Source organism: Didymosphaeria variabile (assembly GCF_027946475.1).
Source record: "Didymosphaeria variabile strain IMI 356815 chromosome Unknown scaffold_2, whole genome shotgun sequence".
NCBI classification, from domain to species: Eukaryota; Fungi; Ascomycota; class Dothideomycetes; order Pleosporales; family Didymosphaeriaceae; genus Didymosphaeria; species Didymosphaeria variabile.
Window position 1 is genome coordinate 236,122 of NW_026611621.1, and position 18,153 is coordinate 254,274.

General features: G+C 54.4%; 6 protein-coding genes across 6 annotated transcripts; 2 read left to right on the top strand and 4 right to left on the bottom strand.

The window, feature by feature from the left end:
* Positions 1-394: 394 nt before the first annotated feature.
* NAS2 (putative 26S proteasome regulatory subunit) lies at positions 395-1,291 on the top strand (the record flags this gene model as incomplete). Its single annotated transcript, XM_056210594.1, has 3 exons — positions 395-562; positions 774-1,070; positions 1,163-1,291. The coding sequence occupies 3 exons, from the start codon at positions 395-397 to the stop codon at positions 1,289-1,291; spliced, it is 594 nt and encodes a 197-aa protein (XP_056074067.1).
* A 480-nt stretch (positions 1,292-1,771) lies between these two features.
* Positions 1,772-2,636, top strand: GSP1 (GTP-binding nuclear protein gsp1/Ran; the record flags this gene model as incomplete). Its single annotated transcript, XM_056210595.1, has 4 exons — positions 1,772-1,843; positions 1,952-2,044; positions 2,097-2,250; positions 2,299-2,636. 4 exons carry the CDS (start codon positions 1,772-1,774, stop codon positions 2,634-2,636), a joined length of 657 nt encoding a protein of 218 aa, XP_056074068.1.
* Positions 2,637-3,480: 844 nt separating this feature from the next.
* N0V89_001785 (uncharacterized protein) lies at positions 3,481-5,522 on the bottom strand (the record flags this gene model as incomplete). Its single annotated transcript, XM_056210596.1, has 3 exons — positions 3,481-5,036; positions 5,084-5,178; positions 5,257-5,522. 3 exons carry the CDS (start codon positions 5,520-5,522, stop codon positions 3,481-3,483), a joined length of 1,917 nt encoding a protein of 638 aa, XP_056074069.1.
* A 953-nt stretch (positions 5,523-6,475) lies between these two features.
* Positions 6,476-8,006, bottom strand: N0V89_001786 (uncharacterized protein; the record flags this gene model as incomplete). The annotated part of the gene is made up of 3 exons (XM_056210597.1): positions 6,476-6,717; positions 6,767-7,019; positions 7,071-8,006. The coding sequence occupies 3 exons, from the start codon at positions 8,004-8,006 to the stop codon at positions 6,476-6,478; spliced, it is 1,431 nt and encodes a 476-aa protein (XP_056074070.1).
* Positions 8,007-12,923: 4,917 nt separating this feature from the next.
* On the bottom strand, positions 12,924-14,059 carry N0V89_001787 (uncharacterized protein; the record flags this gene model as incomplete). The annotated part of the gene is made up of 2 exons (XM_056210598.1): positions 12,924-13,352; positions 13,448-14,059. 2 exons carry the CDS (start codon positions 14,057-14,059, stop codon positions 12,924-12,926), a joined length of 1,041 nt encoding a protein of 346 aa, XP_056074071.1.
* Positions 14,060-15,287: 1,228 nt separating this feature from the next.
* N0V89_001788 (uncharacterized protein) lies at positions 15,288-17,648 on the bottom strand (the record flags this gene model as incomplete). Its single annotated transcript, XM_056210599.1, has 5 exons — positions 15,288-15,600; positions 15,655-15,780; positions 15,830-16,285; positions 16,335-17,009; positions 17,122-17,648. The coding sequence occupies 5 exons, from the start codon at positions 17,646-17,648 to the stop codon at positions 15,288-15,290; spliced, it is 2,097 nt and encodes a 698-aa protein (XP_056074072.1).
* Between the last annotated feature and the right edge of the window lie 505 nt (positions 17,649-18,153).

Sequence of the window (18,153 nt, forward strand, 5' to 3'; positions counted from 1 at the left end):
ATATGATCTTACTCGTCGAACAGTGACGATATTGTTCTTGGGAAGGAGCCACCCGTGAGGCAGTCGCTAACCAGTTCTTGCCCAGGCATCGTCTGCTCATGGCCATCTGCGAGGGAGACTGTCTCGCGTCTCCATCAATTTACAATCATGACGACAGGCACGGGCTTGCGATAGGTCCTTACGCAGAATGGTCACCATGCCCTGGACCACAGTGCGAGGACGTGTTTTGGATTGTACTACGTCGCGTAGGGTCGACGCGAGTTGAAGAGGCCAGGATGGGCAGCCGCTAGCCTTGAAATGTTTCTAAGCTTCCCCTCCAACCCCGCAAGCTCACGGTGCCTGCACCGGGCCTGGACTTACTTGCCACAAGAATCAACCCCAACATATCTTCTTCATGGGACTACATATGGACGACCTTCACGCGCCGACCGTGGCCTCGGGCCCTACGACCGGAGGATTCACAAATGGCGTGTCTAAGGACCGACTATCGCTGCAGGAGCTCATCGCGGAAAAGGACCGTGTCGAGGCAGAGCTCAAAGCCCTAGGTCAAGTGCTGGATTCAGTATGTATTTCAACTTCGTGCATCTGTCAGAGCCTTTGCTGATTGCTTCTGCTAGCACGGCGTCCACATGAACACGACCCTCACAACGTTCGACGGTTTCCCGCGCGCAGACGTCGATGTCGCTCAGAGTACGATCGCTACCGATTAGGGAGAAAGTGTGCTGATGGGTTGAGCAGTCCGAACGACGCGCGCACGCATTATCCGTCTGAAGAACGACTACAAGGTGCTCATGGTTCGCATCGAGAAGGGCCTGCACGAGCACCACGCACGTCTACAAGAGCAAGCCCAGAACAACACCGCCACCTCCAACGCCTTGCTCAGCGCAGGTAGTGCTGCCCCAGCGGCCCTAGAAGCGCCGTTTGCAAAGGTCAACAGCGTCGTAGCAGGCAGTCCGGCAGAGACAGCGGGCTTGCAGGTGGGCGACAGCATAACCAAGTTTGGATGGGTGGATTGGACAAACCACGATAAGCTGGCGCGCCTCCCGCAGGTGGTATCGCAGAATGAAGGGGTGAGTACTGCTCAAATATATCAATGCGCCTACCTTAGCTTCGCGCAGCTTCGGGCTGCGATTCATGCGTGTACAATGCTAATGGGCTACAGCTTCCCATCATCATCAAGGCGATGCGGCCCAGCGCTGCAGGCCCATCAGAGTCGATCGAGATGCAGCTTACGCCGCGGCGCAATTGGGGTGGCAGAGGCATGCTGGGTTGCAACCTACTGCCACTGTAGTACGACCTGGGCATGTTTGCAGGTTTGCGGGCTGTATAGAACTGCATAGCATGCATGGAGTTCAGGGTGATGGGCATGATATCCCGGCGTTTACTCCTCTTTCCGTAGTCATATATATCTTGAGCTTTCACCTTTGCTGTGCATTTATGCGAAGGTGAATACACAGGCTGCGCTTTCGCACTGTCGCCTGCCTGCCTCGCGGTTGCCTGTGGAGCAGTCTTTGTGCTGACTAACCAGCCTCACCGCCCGGGCCGCTTCGCCAACTCACCTAGCCATAAAAACATGGCCCTCTGCTTGCCCCACGACACTGCAATCCTCCTGCCCCTCGCTCCCCACCTCACCCATAAAAGGTACGCTCGCGCAGCCCACGAGACCACGCCGCTCGATTTCGATCTCGCCCGACAGCTGGAATCTAACTTTTTCGCAGTTTCTGCGCTATCACAACAGCACTTGTAACCCCGCCACAACAAACCACACACCATGGCCGAAGCCGCAGGACAGAACGTCCCCACCTTCAAGCTTGTGCTTGTCGGTGACGGTGGTACTGGAAAGGTGAGAACTCCTAATTTTGGTCGCATTTCTGCGCGCCCAGTCTGCGACGGCCGCGACTAGCAGGGCGATTCGCAAACGTCAAAACATGCGGCTGACGATCGATTGCAGACCACCTTCGTCAAGCGCCACTTGACTGGAGAGTTTGAGAAGAAGTACATTGCGACCCTCGGTGTCGAAGTCCACCCTCTCGGCTTCACCACGGTACGTTCCGCACATGTCTACACGCTAAAGCCGGCATACTGATAGAAGGCAGAACCTCGGACAGATTCAGTTCGACGTCTGGGACACCGCCGGTCAGGAGAAGTTCGGTGGTCTCCGTGATGGATACTACATCAACGGACAGTGCGGTATCATCATGTTCGACGTCACCTCCCGTATCACCTACAAGAACGTTCCCAACTGGCACCGTACGTCTCAATCCCTCAAAGCGCAAATTTACCGCTAACAAACCTCAGGTGATCTCGTCCGTGTCTGCGAGAACATCCCGATCGTCCTCACCGGTAACAAGGTCGACGTGAAGGAGCGCAAGGTCAAGGCCAAGGCCATCACCTTCCACCGAAAGAAGAACCTCCAGTACTACGACATCTCGGCCAAGTCGAACTACAACTTCGAGAAGCCCTTCCTCTGGCTCGCCCGGAAACTCGTCGGCAACCAGACCCTCGAGTTCGTCGCCGCCCCCGCCCTGGCTCCCCCGGAGGTCCAGGTCGACCAGGCCGTGCTCGAGCAGTACCAGAAGGAGATGGCGGACGCTGCGCAGATGCCGCTGCCCGACGAGGAGGACGCCGACTTGTAGATACGGTCTTCTAAAGACATGCCTCTGCAACATTCAAGGGTTGCACGAGCGCTGCGACGGATTACGAGCATGATTACGGAACATGTAGCGATTGGAATGGTTTGGGGGAAGCATGCGTTCGAACATTACTAGCGAAAATGGATAGATGAGGGAATTGGTAGGGTGGGTGGAGCTTTTCGGAGAGCTTTCCTTCCATTATGAGAGAGACGCTGGACTAGCTGGCGTTTCCGATGAATAATTGAGGCTCGAGAGCGTTCTTGAGGCATACCCTGAGCAATCACAATGGCTGGCTGTGATCTTGTAGTGACCCGGTGAATAAATCTTCTCCAGGGCTGAATGTGTCGTGCGTGTGCTCTGCGAAAAGTTTTCCGGCTCGTCCGCTGCATGGGCGGTTGACGTCATTGTTTGAGCAGTGAACAGCAATTGTGTCAGTCAGGTTTGGCAATCGTATGAACTTCATCTTCGTCATCTAGTCTACTTGGGATGGGAGATAATCCCATGCCCACCTGCGAAACTACGTTACAGCCCAGATCATCCCCACATGAAGAAATTCGTCGCCCGTGATATCTAACACCGAAGGAGATAGGGAATGCGCGCTACTGGTCGGCAACGACCGTCGTGAAAAGGAAAGAAATGAAAAGAAATGAGAAGGGGGAAGAGAAGTGGTATAATGGGTACTTTTGGGTAGGTATGTGGTGGTGAGTAGATTACAAGGGGTGCGCAAACGTCGTATGAAGTTCTTTTTTATATTCCAGCGCGTCGTCTACGACTTCAGCATACTACTCGTCGTTAGCACCTCTTCAAAGTTTGATTCGTGAGTGGGGAAATAGGCATAGGCATAGACTTACGGCGCAATAAGCTGGTTATACTGCTGCACGGGGACGCTCGCGCCCTCCTCGATAACCGTCCGTATGACCTCGTCGTTCGCAATGTTATTCCACAAATGTATACTCATTGCCTTCTTGCTATTCCACAGCGTGTGCGCTACGCCGCGCACCTGGCCTAGCACCACGTGCGCGATGTCCCACGTGTGGCTGTACTGCTGTAGTGTGCCGACGTCCAGTCTGATGCTCTGCTTGATGATGTCGTCTTGGCCGTCTGGGACCAGGAAAGACCAGTAGGATAGGTGCACGACGGACGCCATTACGACGACGCACGTGAAGAAGGGCGTGTGGTAGATGAGTTGGCCGGGGAGCTTTATCAGGGAGGAAATATTTTCGGCGGAGGTGAGGCATTTCGCTGTGTGTATCTCGCGGGTCTGCGTGGGGAGGAGGACTTGTCCTGGCTGCACACATATGTTTACGTTTTCGACGCGGCCGAAGCCGAGGTTGGAGCGCGGGCGGTGCAGCATTATGGTGCTGCCTGCGTTGACCATGTGCGCTTGGAAGAGCACCTCGTCTATTGCGCCGTCGTTGTTTACGATCTCGAGTTTGTTGGCGGGGAGGTGCAAGCGCCAGTTTACGAGGTAGGAGTCTACGACGTCGACGGCGTGGTATTCGAATTGGGAGTCTAGGCGGGCGACTTCGAAGACTTTGCCTAGGATGCGAATTGCGTCGATGAGGTAGGTGAAGGAGGAGAAGATGATTTCTTCGGGGGCGAAGGCGGAGTCGTCGTATTCCTGGAGGGTGTGCGGGTAGGGTATTGCGCCGGAGAAGTACTGGTGGTCTTCGCAGGGGAAGGGGACGTCGGTGGCGATGTCTTTGAGGCGGAACTGGACGCCTGGGTTGACGGCTGTTAGCATGCCGTTGACGGTGTAGGAAGACCACCAAGTTCGGCGCCAGCTTTCTTCGAGGATGCGGTCGTTGTTGCCGTGGATGAGGGCGTAGTCCATGCGGTGCATGCCGAGCTCTAGGACGAGGTTTTGCACGAGGCCGAAGATCTGGGCAGACCGGGGTACTTCGTTGTTGGCGTGGAGACCTACAGCGTAGAGGATGAGGGCTTGTACTGAGAAACCATCCCTTGGAAATTGGCCGCTGTCGATGGCCCGATTTAGCGCCTCCTTGTACATGTCCGTGGGAATCTCGGCGAGGTAGCAGGATCCAAGATATTGAACGGCATACTCCAGGAGTGGCGCTCTCCTATCTTTGAAGAGCTGCATCAATTGGAGCTGAGGCAGAAGGAATGGGTGGGAATTGTAGAAGTAGTGATAGAATGCTTGGACAGGCGTAGGCGGGCCCAGATGGCCAAACTTGTTTAGTCTTTGGGATCCATTGAGGTTGAGCTGGGAGGTGGCACTTGGGGGTGTGATAAGACCGATGCTCTGAGTATGAGTCGTGCTCAGCTGGTTGGCTAGGGCTAACTCGTTGGCGAAAGCAAATTCGGGTGATAATGACTGATGGCTGGTGGGAGTAAGATTGGTGTTGAGTATGGGCCCTGATGGCAGGGCATTCTGTTCCTGGACTATTTCACATGAGCGGAGATCAACTGGTAGGGGACCAAAGACAGACCAGGTGCGGCAGGGGCGGCGTTCTCTCCATGCTTCTTCCTCTTGCCCTTCCAGCCACGGCGTGACTTGATGTAGGTACAGTCTACACCGTCAGCCCTGCACCGCGAGCATCTTACGCCGCCATCGCACTTGAGATGGCGGCTGCGGCACGGGACGCACGCGACGGCTACTGACGTGCGCGCCTGGTTCCCCCCCTGTTGCTCGTTTTGCTGGTCACTCTGCTGGCCGGTCTGGCTGTTCTTCCGCTCCTCGTCAGACTTTGGAGTCAGGACGGGCGGAGTGTTGCTCTGCTGGCTCTCGTGAGCGGTAGAACTTCCCGGGGGCGATAGGTGTAGCGCCAGAGGCGACGAGTCGGCGGAATCCTGGGCTTGGGCCCAAAAGGCGGGATCCACCGCAGCCGAGACTGGCATATTGGCCAGCGGGTAGGGCTGCGAGGACATGCTGGGGGGAGATGTCCAGATACAAGCAGCGCACTCAATCGCAAGAGTCGTCCGGCGTGCCTTGGGTCGCGATCACGGTGAGAGGTGAATGTCGCGCTGCGGCTCGCATTCAGAGGAAGGTGCGGGCCTGTCACGTGCAGCTTAAGCGCAGTGGAACTGCACCAAGCACCGGTGCGCGCCCATCCCGCCTTGTGCCGTATCGAGCGTTGATCGCGTAGCCGACGCGATGGCCGCAAACGACACTCCTTGCCTTTAGCGCTGCTCAACGCCTTTGTTCCACGCCGTGCGACGCGATCGCGCGTTGTTGCGCCCCGTCGCCCGCTGACAGTCTGCGCCGAGCATGTTCGACCGTTGCACCACGTCGAGCGGGCGGGGCCTCGGCGGCTATCAGACGCCACGGTGAGGTCCAGTGAGCTGAAAATCCCCCGCGGAATCTCTGGACAGTGCGCTGAGTTTCCCAGGGCCCGCCTCTCTGTCTGGAAAGTCCAAGCGAAATCAGTCCACGGACGCCACTCGAGATGAGTCTGGATAGCTCAGCCCAGTCACACCAACTTTCGCGACATCGATTTCGCGACATCGATATCGCGACAATCAGATCTACTCAAGTGCCGGCATTGCTAGGCCGCACGTTCTCCCTACTAACCATTCGGGCCGACACGACTAGGACCACACGCGGCCAAACGTCACGTCAAACCGCACTACCTCTTCACCTGAATCGCACCGCGTCGTTGCCAGCAGAGTCATGGTCATAATAAGATGTATCTTTTGATTATGCTGGACCGTCAGGGGTCTTTTGGAAGGAGGAACATCTATGACGCTACAATGCAAGTGCAGATATCGGACGCCCAAACGCCCTGCTAAGCCCCCAGAACCACTGCCATCAGGCAGTGGTCCCGAAGAATGTGTATCATGAAAAGGTTTACCGGGACTGCCTCACCGTGCTATCTCCGATGTTAGTATTCCATCTCGTCAGTCACTGGACACCGCCCTTTGGTAAAGTTCCACACGTCAACCGAACAGTCCTTCAACGTCTTCTGTGCCTTCCATGCAAGTTCGCTCTCGGCTCTTCCGACTTCCGCTACGCAGAAGCCAACGTCACCCGCCCTCCGGCCCACCTCACGCACTGGAATTGTTCTTCCTGAGGTACTTTGAAGACTCTCGTGTACTTCACGTACTGTATGACCTCGACCGGTTCCTGAAAATTGTTAGCATCGCCTTCTTAGAGAGCGCTGGATCGCACTTACCAAGGTTGTACGTCCGGAAAGGTGCTTTGACACGACCAGCCGCCGACGCCGCCAAAGCAGCAATATGGCCCTGCGCCAGATCGACAACATGGATAAAATCTCGAACAGCTGTCCCGTCTGGGGTATTCCAGTCGGTGCCAAAGATGTCCAAGACCGGCTTAGTGCCTGTAAGGACGGTGGCAATGACGGGGATGAGGTTGCTTGGTTTTTGGCGAGGATCTTCACCCAGCAGTCCAGATTCGTGGCATCCAACCTGATCAACAGATGTCAGCATTCATTTGTTCCGAGTACCTGGATGACTTACGGGGTTGAAGTATCGCAAGGCTGTGATCGACCACGATGCATCTGACCGCGCAATGTCCGCCAAGATCGATTCGCACATGAACTTGGACCGGCCATACGGCGAGGTGAGACCCATCACTCCAGGAATCGCCTGTAGCTGAACTCCATCGCTGTCGCAGAATGTTTCCGGGTGGTGCACGCAGAGTTCTTCGCGTAGAGGGGCACCGCAGTTGGCGCCTTCACCGTACACCGTTGCCGAGGATGAGAAGACAAAGTTCTTGATACCAAACTCCTCAAGCAGACCAAGGAATTCCACCATCCCACAAACGTTGTTCATGTAGTACTTGAGGGGCATACGGATGCTCTCTTCGACGGACTTGTAAGCGGCAAAGTGGATTACACCAGTAATCCTGGACTGTCGCTGAAGCATAGGCTCTGGCGTGTCTTCTGGTTCCATGTCGATACCGGAATCCGTGCGTTGCAGAGTCGAATAAGGGAAGCGCGCAGATGAGGTGGCTGCTGGCTTGTTGCATACACGGTATGACGAGTAATTTGCAAGGATCGACCTCATCAGGGGACTCCGATAGTCCAGCTGCTGAAAGTGTAACGCTGGTACTGGCTTATTGTGAATTGCGCAATATTCGGTGGCCAACATCTTGATGCGATCCAAGACACTTTCGTACGAGTTGCTCAGGTCGTCGATGACCAGGACGTTGTAGTCCGCCTTCATCAGCTCGAGGACAGTGTGGGACCCGATGTAACCAAGGCCTCCCACCACCATGATGAATGAAGGCGAAGCATTTTCGCCAATGTCCAAGGGATCCGCCGCGATGTCCTCATCGAACAGAACTGACTTTTGGGTGTCCGGGGTGTTGATGGCTTCAGGCGACTGAGTGACCGACAAAGAGAAGCTGGAAGGAGACGACGCTCCTGTACTCGTGTTTGAGCAACACTCCATGGCGGAATCAAGAAAGTTAAAAGTGTTCAAAGAGTGACTGCGATTCTCGACGTTACCCGGAACCGGTACGTGCAATCGCCTTATATATGTCTAAGCTTCTAAAAGGTTCACGAAACACAGCCCGATTCGGTAGAGTATATTCGATGCAAGTTTTTTCCAGTCCCGCCCAATATCGTTTATGCTGGGCCGCCCTTGGCATGTTCCGGCCGCTTCATCCCGAATTATTCTTGTCAGAAGCTGGCTCTTCGGTCTAGCACTCTCGAATATAGTCTTCCCTCGGTTACATCCCTGTACAATTTGTACGGCATCACATTGGACTACGTACTTCCAGAAAGTGCGCAAGCTTGCAGTCTCCGGATGCTTCTCTGGGTTTTCGTGGAACATGCAAGTTGAATCTGGCCTGCGACGGAGACGCACACCTTGCCGCTCGGATCTGACACACGGCACACCACGTCTACAACCGCTCGTTTTACTCCATTTGGCTCCGCACATCCAGACAGCACTTCGCAGCCTGCGTTGACAGACGCTGCATGCTTTCCGGTGACTCCCTGGCTAGCCGTTCTCAATCCTCACAACAGGCAGGTAGGTACACGTGCGCGATTAGCCACGGCCTCCTCCGTTATTCTACCGCTACGTTCTCCCCTCGACCGGAGCTTGGAATCCCTTCTTTGAGCTGCGCGGATTCGTCTTCGAGCATCTCCGCTGCTTTGGTTCGAGAGGCATATTTCTGACCAACGAAGGGCTTCACTGCATCCACGAGTAAAGTCCACGGCAGTCGACACCCCGAACAATGGCACCGGGGGTGCCATTGCCGCCGCAGGAGGACTACTTGCATGGCTCTCACAAATTGAACGCATTCGACTGCGTCTGCACGGTCGGTTACGTGTCTACCACGTGGGTGCTGAAAACCTCTACTCTCGGCCATCCAGGAGTTGCAGTCTCTTCGGGAAGGCGTGTGCACGATGCCTTGTTAGCTTTGTATGATCCATTGTGGGCTAGAATACCCTCGCATTAGCATCTAGAACTTTTCCCACATCTACAGACCGGTCTCAACAGCTGTCTGAGAAGTCACGGGTCAAGGGAGGGCCATGTTTGTGCGAACCTCCCTTTCATTTCGGCATTGGGCGAAGGCAACACTTGTACTCCCGCTCGACGTCGGTATAGGTGGCGTAGGGCTTTGCGCTCCTATCGACATCGTTCACCCCAGAATGACCAGGTTTCGCTATTGCGGACCTGGCAATCGGATCATTCAAGGTTTCGGCAGTTGCAGAGTTTGCCATCAAAGGTACATTGCAGTGATTCATCCAGGCGCACAAAGCGCCATACTTCATCAATCGCATCATCGTTAGTAAGATTTTACCATCCATTCACGAAGTTTCTGTGGAATACATGCCTTGGGCAGGCACTCTTGCTTAGGCAACTCAATCTTGCGGAACCGCAATCGGAAGTTGGACTTAGTTTACAGCTGCGTCAGATCCAAGTGGCAGTCCGACAGAGATTATTCTCTCTCATCTCGTGCCAGTTTTCTGACGTACCACAACCGACCACTGACACCATTATCAACATACGATACTGCGCTATAATCTTTTCGGCACGTTTCTCGTCTACGCATCGAGGCACTCCCCAAATTTTGCACAGTTGCCCGTGCAGCATCGGGTTCGACAACAGAATGCTCAAAATCGCTCAGACATACTGACATCTTCTGCTACTCGGGATCCGGGCTCCAACATCCACCGAGCATCAGTGCCTCAGTCCATGTCTGCATTTCCAATACATGCATGCAGTCGCACGTCATGTTCCTGATCATCTTCGTCGGGGCGTCCCTCACAGATAGTTCGTATGTGCTGGGTGCGTTGATCACCCTCGACCAGCTTTCATCTCTTGGCCACTCCAGCGGTGTGGTAAGATGGTGAGATGATGGCTGGATGGTGCGAAGTGAGGTGACTGGCCAGTGATTCTGCGTCGATGCCTGCCCGGACCGTGAGCCCGCCGGCAGAATTTGCAGTCTCTGAGGACACAACAACAGGAACAGGAATGGTCGGATCACGAATGGGTGTGCGATTGCGGAATCAGCAGCGATCTCTACACCCTCCCCTTTCCCCGCGAAACTTGAAGGCCTCCACAACCAGGCGGCAGCGGGGCCTTTCGCCGCTTTTACACCTGTGGCCCTAGTCGCAGATCCCTGACCCATCCTAGCACTAGCGCCTTCGCACTTTAAATCAACCCTACCTTTGCATCTTCCCTGCATCAAATGGAGCGGCGAGCCCCTCCACCGGCGTCGGCTGGCCTCCGAGTTGTATATTCGTCGCGCCGTCCTATACAGCCTCAATTCGTTCCCCACAAATGAACCAGAGCCCGTTGTTGCGGCTTCGGTGTTGACGTGGCGTTCATTACCGAGCGCGTGCGGCTCCATGAACCGAGAAGTGGTAGGTCTTTACTCGTTACTGACGGTGGTAACGCCTGTCGAGTCGGAACTTCCTGGCCCACTCGATTGGCGACGCGGCTCTTCGAACTCGTTCGAAGCTTCCGCCGCTCTCGAACCGGGGTAAGACGCGTGTCAGCACCACCATCTGATTAGGAAATGCACCGGCGCCTCCATCAACATGATCGCCATCCGCCACCACATCGTATGATCTGCATGACCCTGTCATACAGTGTTGACACGCATAAGCTGTAGTTGCACCGCTTTCAAGTCTACGTCCTTTTCAGCACGGAGCGATCAGGAGCGCTCAAAAGTCGAAGCGACGAAAATGCAGTTGCTATTCAAGGACACGGCTTCCCGTATTTGCGCACATCCAACAGCTTAGCTGTTCCAATCGAGACATCATCAGCCTATTGCAATGCTGTGCTGGCTGCAGATTCAGCCCCAAGCGCTTCCATGCCGCGGACTAATGCGAGCAGGGCCTCTATTCAGGCCTCTGACTCTTGATGTGGTGTCGAACGCCTTCCCGACCTATGCGCGATCTATCGTTTCATGCTCCGTCAACACCCCATGAGATGTACTGACGGGTTGACCTTTGGGATCTTACAGATGGTATGCACAGCCGTGCAACAACTATCGATTCTGCAATTGCCACCAACAACACCTTCGTTCTCGGTGAATTCCACGTATGCCATCCAAACTTCGGCGCTTCCTAACCCGAATCTTTGACCCTTCGTGTTGTTGATGCAACTGCAAGGTGCAGAGCGCAATCGATAGACAAGACATGCAGAGCGTTCCACGGGGACAATACCAAGAGGTCAAGACATGCCGGTGGCATTGCCGACCCAAGATCCCGCGAATTTCCTGCAGAAACCTTTCAAACACCCAAAGAGAGGGTAGCATCCGAGCACACTCTCGGCTTTCCTCAGCCGTGCCGCGAAGAGTTGATTTTCTCACACTAATGAGACTATGCGATGTCAGATCAATCGCCAAATTGATTTGCTTCAACTTCAGAGATGTTCGATGTCCAGCCGCGTAGTGCATACAAAGCTCTCCACCAAGTGGGCCGCTACCTTGTGGACTACCCTCGTATCCGCCAACAACATTAAACAAGTGTACAAGTACCTCGGAATGCCTGGGCCCGGTGCGAGAAGGTCGGGTCCGGAAACCCTGCAGACACAGGTTTCGCCCAGGGCTTGTCTGTACTCGCCGAGCTCGAGCTGCATATTGACCGTATTGTTTACGGACGGACGTCGGCCGTGGTTCGGTATGCTCGTACATTAAGCGAGCGTCTCTGCTGCAGCGAACGGGATGCATCGAAGCATGCACGAGCAAAGCTGAAAGGCGCCAACAATTTCTCACATGGCAACAATACTAGGTGCTCCTACCTCTACGTGGTTTCCATCCACTCTCAACAATAAATTTGAAATAAGGACGCGTAGTCCCTGCTCTACGAGGCTGTCCGGGAGTAACAAGGATCTGCTCTCCCCTGTAAGCGCCCTGTGCCGATCTCCATACCCGACGATCTGGTACAATTTTTCCGTATTTCAACCGTTAGCTGGACCCCGGCGCTCCCTGACCAGCATGGGATTCACCTCCTCGATCCGGTGAATTAACCGTGAAAGAACCCTCGCATTCTTGATTCCAGCAACAGAAAGATGCGTTTCGTCTACGTTAGCGACGTTCAAGCTCTTGCTACAATATCGCGTTGCAGCACGGCTCGGCAAACAATTCGCATAGTCTCTTCACGGACTGCGCTTGGGTGTCGGGCTATTAAAGATCGCAATTAAGAGGAAGGGTATGATGATCCACCACAAGCTTGTTTCCACGGTTCTTCGAAAGTTGGGCGCCTGCAAGCCGTACGCTTCGCAACGCCACCTTCGTCAATAAGCACGCAAAATGACGTTTTCCGATGCGGCTCAAGTCAAATGACAAGCAATATAAATTGGATATACGAGCTGGGTTCATTGCAGTCGAATGTAGCGACTATGGTGATCCCCTCTGTTTTCCAGCAAAATCCAATGTTTCACAAGCTTTCACCCGCAATTGCCGCCGCAAAGTCTTTTACCGCAACAGCATTTGGCTTTCGAAATTCCTGTCTCAGAACTTGATTGCGCTGACGAGGCTTACTCTAGCATGCCTGGGTTTGCCTCCTGCACCCCGCAGTTTCCAGACTCTTCGGCAGAACTGCGTGACAAGGTACCTCTACCAGGTACCTCCCAGCCGCATCGGAGCTTACGGACTTGTGTAGGAAGGAGAGTACCGACACTCGGTTCGTGCCGAAAAATTGCGTTCCACATGCACCTGACTTTGCGTGCTGGACGCGATAATTCGCTCGCCCTTGTCAAACCTTGCGCGACACGGGGCGCTGCACAGCAAGTTTAGATCCGCGCAAGTTCCCCGTTCCGTTAGTTCGCCGGTTGCGAATTCTTTACACTGCAAGATACCGGTGATGTTGACGTTATTGGTAGGTTGTCGGAAACTTTCCAACTGCTTCACCTTCCCGAATTTGTCTGGTTTACTGTCGTGATCTTTACAGCCTCATCGCAATACTCGACCCAGCCATCCAGGTCCATCTTCTTCAGTACGGTGCTGAACCTGTCGGAACCTGCCGCCGCACCCTGGTCTCCGCAGTACTTCTGCACGACGCCCTTCTTCAGTCCGCTCTGGTCGCCTGCCCCATCGGGGTATTCGATGTGGAACACGGGCTTATCTGCGTCGATGAAGGCGTGGAAGGTGTCGCACTCGCTCTCCTCAACGCATTGCTCGTTGACGGAGAAGTGTACGATAGGCAGGACTTCGGCGATAATATCACCTGCGTTTTTGAGGCCAAGGGCGAGCTTGAGCGGCACAGTCAGGTTGGAGAGATAGCCCATGAACGAGATGCTGTCGTCGGCGGTAAGGCCCAGACCGTTGTCGTTTTGCTGACTGCGTCAGTCACTTTCCCAACACAACTTGCCTTCAGCTCTCTATCACATGTATCGGAGAAAACCCAGAGGAAAGTCAAGTCAACACTCACAAAGCCATCAACGTTGTCCGGATCCACACCATCGCACCCCTTCCTCCCCGCCAACTCCACCCTCGCCTTCATAATCTTACGCACGTTCTCATTCCCCAGCCTCAACCACTTCTCCCCCGGCCACCCATCCAGCTCCTTCCCCATATCCTCCTCCTGGAAATCTCCACTATCCGGCCGCCCAGGTTCATAGCTCCCCCCGCTGAAATAACATATCACTTTCTTCCCTAAACGGTGAAGCGTAGAAATCGTCTCGTCGTCCGTGTCAAACAAATCGATGTCGTAGACTGCGACATCGGGCGTCACGCTGCTGGCGTCCTTATCCAGTATCATGTTCGACTGCAGGATGATCTGCCATGTGTCGTTCACACGGGGTGTCCAAGTCAGATTCCCGGTCGGTGTGGGGAGAGGTGAGGAGGTTGCCGTAGGCGTAGGAGAGTTATTATTATCGTTTCCGTCATCGTCGTCGCGTCCGAGTGTTAGTCCTAGACCGAGACCTAGCGCGAGGCCGAGGACGACGATGGCGAGGGCGCTGCCTAGCAGGACTTTTCGGCGGAGCGACCATGGGCGGGAGGGCGCTTTCTTGGATGGTACGCTTGGATCGTTCATTTTCATTTTGTGGAGCGGGTGAATCACGGTATACTGGTAGGCTGGGCATGATGGCTTTTTGAAAGCTTCAATTCAATGAGGGAACGCGTAGAGTGCGAATTATTGAGCGGATGGATCTCCCCTTCCGGTAGCCAAGCGCCCTTTTGCGACTTGCTATACGCAGTGCCCTATTATTGCAGCTGAGTTCGAGGCGCAGACAGAGCCACGAGTGAGGAGAGGCCCGAGAGGCGGTGCTGCGGACCCTCCTCGGCGCTACCCCAATATGCCTGAACGGAAAACACTAGCTCTACGCACGGTAAGCTTTTATGTGTAACGTAGCGACCAACGTCAATTGGGTAGTTACTAGCAGGTACTATGGGTATTTACGCACAGCGCTCAACCTGGTTAGCCTAAGCACTCCCCCCAAATTGCATCGTGGCGCGACGCTTCGCACTTTCATAAACAAAGGGCGCAGGCGAGTAAAGTCTCTTCCGCTGAACTTCTTTCAGCTGAAGGTGCTAGATGCGCATTTTGCGCATGTGTCGTTGGAATTAAGTCAGAGGTAGTGTAGGATCGGACTAGGCTAGTGGGACAGAGCGAAGGGTGGCTAGCCAAAGAGCGGAAGAGGAGGCTACGCTATGAATGTATTAATAGCAGGGTTCGTATAGTAGGGGGATAGATTGGTCGAGTTCGGGCCGCTAGTAGGTTGATTGGAAGGGTGGGTGTGGCTGTGCTGTGTTGGTGGCAGTGGACGCAGGATTCGTGGCGCGGATGGGTAGGAGGTCCGCTAGTGTTGCTGAGGATCTGAGAGAACGAATAGCTGAGGTAGGGGACGTGGGCTACTCGTAGACGATGGAGTAGCAACACGGAAGAGGAGGGAAACGTTCCGAGACACAGTTCCGCCCGACAATGCGTGGTTGGAGTGAGTAAGTTCTGATTGGTTGGGATGGTGCGGGACTAGCCGCTTTGAGAAACAGCGAAAGAGTACTCATGCAATGAGTGCATACATTCTGCACGCGTGCAGATTTCGCGAACAGAAGAAGAAATCAGTACTTCCAAGGCAACATCAGATTCGTAAGATGGCACCACTCAGGTGGCTTCTCGCAAATGGCAGATCGCAAAGGAAACAATATCTTATTTTTTGGGTATAGCAGTGATAGCACTACATCTAGCGAATGCACCTCACCCGTCTCCACCCCCGTGTATGCATACCATCCTATACACCCCGCCCCACCCCCTCCCTCTCGTTCTCTCTCTACAAATGCAACGCCTTACTAAAAGTATACGTCCTACTCGCCCCACTCATCGTAACCCACAACGTCAACGGATCCGTCCCCACCTGCTCCTTCGTCGCGCCCGTCGTCTGCGCCGGCGTCGTCGGAAACGTAATCGGGATCGTCGTCTCGCACGCGTTCCCGCCCGCCGTGTACACCGTCACGCTCTCGATGCCCTTGCCGTCGGCGGACGTCTGCCAGGTTAGGCTGGGGCGGCAGAGGTCGCGCGTTTGGCGGGCGAGGAAGGCGGCTGCGAGGTCGTCGTGTTTGAGGGTTTTGAAGGGCCAGGTTGTTCTAGGGGAGGGGTTAGTTAGTGAAGAGGGGCCAGGCGGATGGGGGACGGCTTACAGGCGCATGATTTCTGCGGTGGTGGTTTCGACCCAGGTCATGAGGAGGGAGAATTGGCCTTTTACGCCGTTGACGGTGGTTTGGGGAACGTCGTTTACGCGGAGGTTGGCTTGGTGGAACATGTAGCTGTGGCTTGTGTTAGTAAGGGCGGTTGGTGGAGAGAGATGTCACTTACGCGTCCCAGTGGAGGCCGAAGAGGTTGCGCACAGCGGTGTCGCGTGCGTTGTCGAGCAGGTCAGTGAAGGTACCCTTTCCACCCGATGTGTTGATCCATTCCTGCAGGGTGCAGGCTGGGAGATCGCAGTTGTAGTAGATGACCGTAGCCCATCGCGGCATGACGTTTATGCCGGCGTAACCGTTGGCAGCCACTGTGGTGTTGAGCGGCCAGAAGCGGTTCACGGTGTTCAAGAGAAGGGGCCTCGTGTTGTCACCCACGACATTAACGATTCCGTTATCCTTCCATGCATGGAGAGCGTCGGCGTTGTGCAACCCCGTGATGGCGGGAGGAATGATACCCTTGGGACTGAAGCGTGCAGCAGCATCCAAGCCAACCTGCTTCAGCCAAGCCTGGTTCCAGGAAATTTCTTTGGAAGTGTCCGAGTATGTTGCGTTGGTAAGATCTTCATGAGTACTGATGGAAACGATGAGCTAACATTGATCAATCAAGATGGTGAACTTACAAAGTGTGTGAGATATGCGCGAAAGCGTCGCGGTTTGTCTCATCCGCAAACCAATTCTCCAGCTCATCAATCTCGTTGCACTCCAGAGACCACGCATACTTGGTAGGAGTTGTCGGCCATATGTCCTTGCCCGTACCTGGTGGTTTCGTGTAGTCGGGAGGTCCATCAATCTGATCGGGATACTCAATGCCGTTAGTTGGACTGCAAGTGCGCTCGCCCTCGGTAGTGTCTGTTGCAGCCTCAATGGCACCGTTTCCGTTGTGTCCAATTTCGACGAAGTACTCGGAGCCCTTCGGCATCTTCGCATTAAGTGTAGCCTGCCAATCAACGTGTACAGTAAGATCGTCGGGCTTGCAGCGATATGTTTGGCCGGATGGTGTGTAAAGAGGGGTCTCGAGAAACATGTCATCCACCTGAGTGTTGAGGTATAGCCTGCGGAAGCCGACGTAAAGGCCTCTTGTGACCCAGTTGATCCACGCATGTTGCAGATAGTTCGAAGACGGAGCCCAGTCGAGTGCAAATGGTATGAACCATGCCATCTGCTGGCGGGTGCCAATCTGGTTGATGACACCAGCAGTGCCGGAGTTGCTGAACTTCGCAAATTCCCATGCAATCGAAGTATTGGTGATCTGCGCCGGGTTGTGGAAGATGTTCGCAATGCTCACATTCGCGTTCCTGTCGAATCCGTTAGTCACCATGCAGCTCCGGATATTAAGAGCATTGGCCTTGGCCAGGTGTTGCAGAAGATCTCCAAATTTACCCGAAGTAAGAATATGGGGTAACTCACGATTTCAAGCCTGCAGTAGAAAAGCCAGTGACGTTGGTAAAGACGACCGGCTCATCTTTGACATTACCACCAAGACTGACTACGCCGAAGTCGCTCGTAGGGAACACGTCCAGTCGCACCATGCGCACGCCGAAGTTGGTCTGATAGTTATACAGTTGGTTGAATTGCGCCCTGGTGAGAGCGCTGTAGTATTGGTCGCCGTAGTTGTAACCAACCTCGCTGACTAGAACAATACCGCCGTAGTTTCCGTGGGTAGCGGATGCATTGAGGTTTGGAAGACTACTGATTCCAGCCTGAGGGACAGTGACTACTTCGAAAGGAATGCCATAGCCTTGTAGACCAGACGTGGCGCCATTCTGTGCGGAAGTGTCGTCTCGTGCGAGGACAAGGATGGTGCTGGAGACTGTCGCAGCTGAAATGGCTGCTGGTGATCCATCGTCCGGGTTGGTGTCATTCTGCGCCAACGTTCTCTCGGCGAAGAGAGCAAACGCAAAGAGAATCAACGACGCGAAGAAAGACGGCGCCATTGTGTAGACAGTGTCGAAGAGCAACAGTGTGATGATACAAAATTTGGGGATCTTGATCCCGTATTAATATTTCTTGGCTCGGCAAAAGTACCACGGTATCTATTGGGCAATGGCTGGACCTGTGTCCCAAATGGAGCATATAGAAGCATATACGCACAAGCCAAACTATCGATTCGCAATGCTCACTTTGGTGCCGTTTTCCGTTGTAGGATCGGCCTAGATCTATGACGCGGCATGGTGAGCTCTTGATACGCGTCTGGAGGTGTGCACTGCAACCCCAAAGCTACACTGGTTCCGGTCGATAGCGTGAGCAACAAAAGTGGGTGGCGCTGAGCAAGTATAGTTGAACAGGGTTCTTGGCAGAAGGCCATCTCAGGCAAAGGGCAGAATCTGCGCCACGTGCGGAGGCGCTCTTTAGTTGATATCACCGTATAAGAAACGTGACAGCAAGGCATTGCATTGAGCATGCATGTCTGCAGAACGTGCAGGAGTACGACCGGGTACG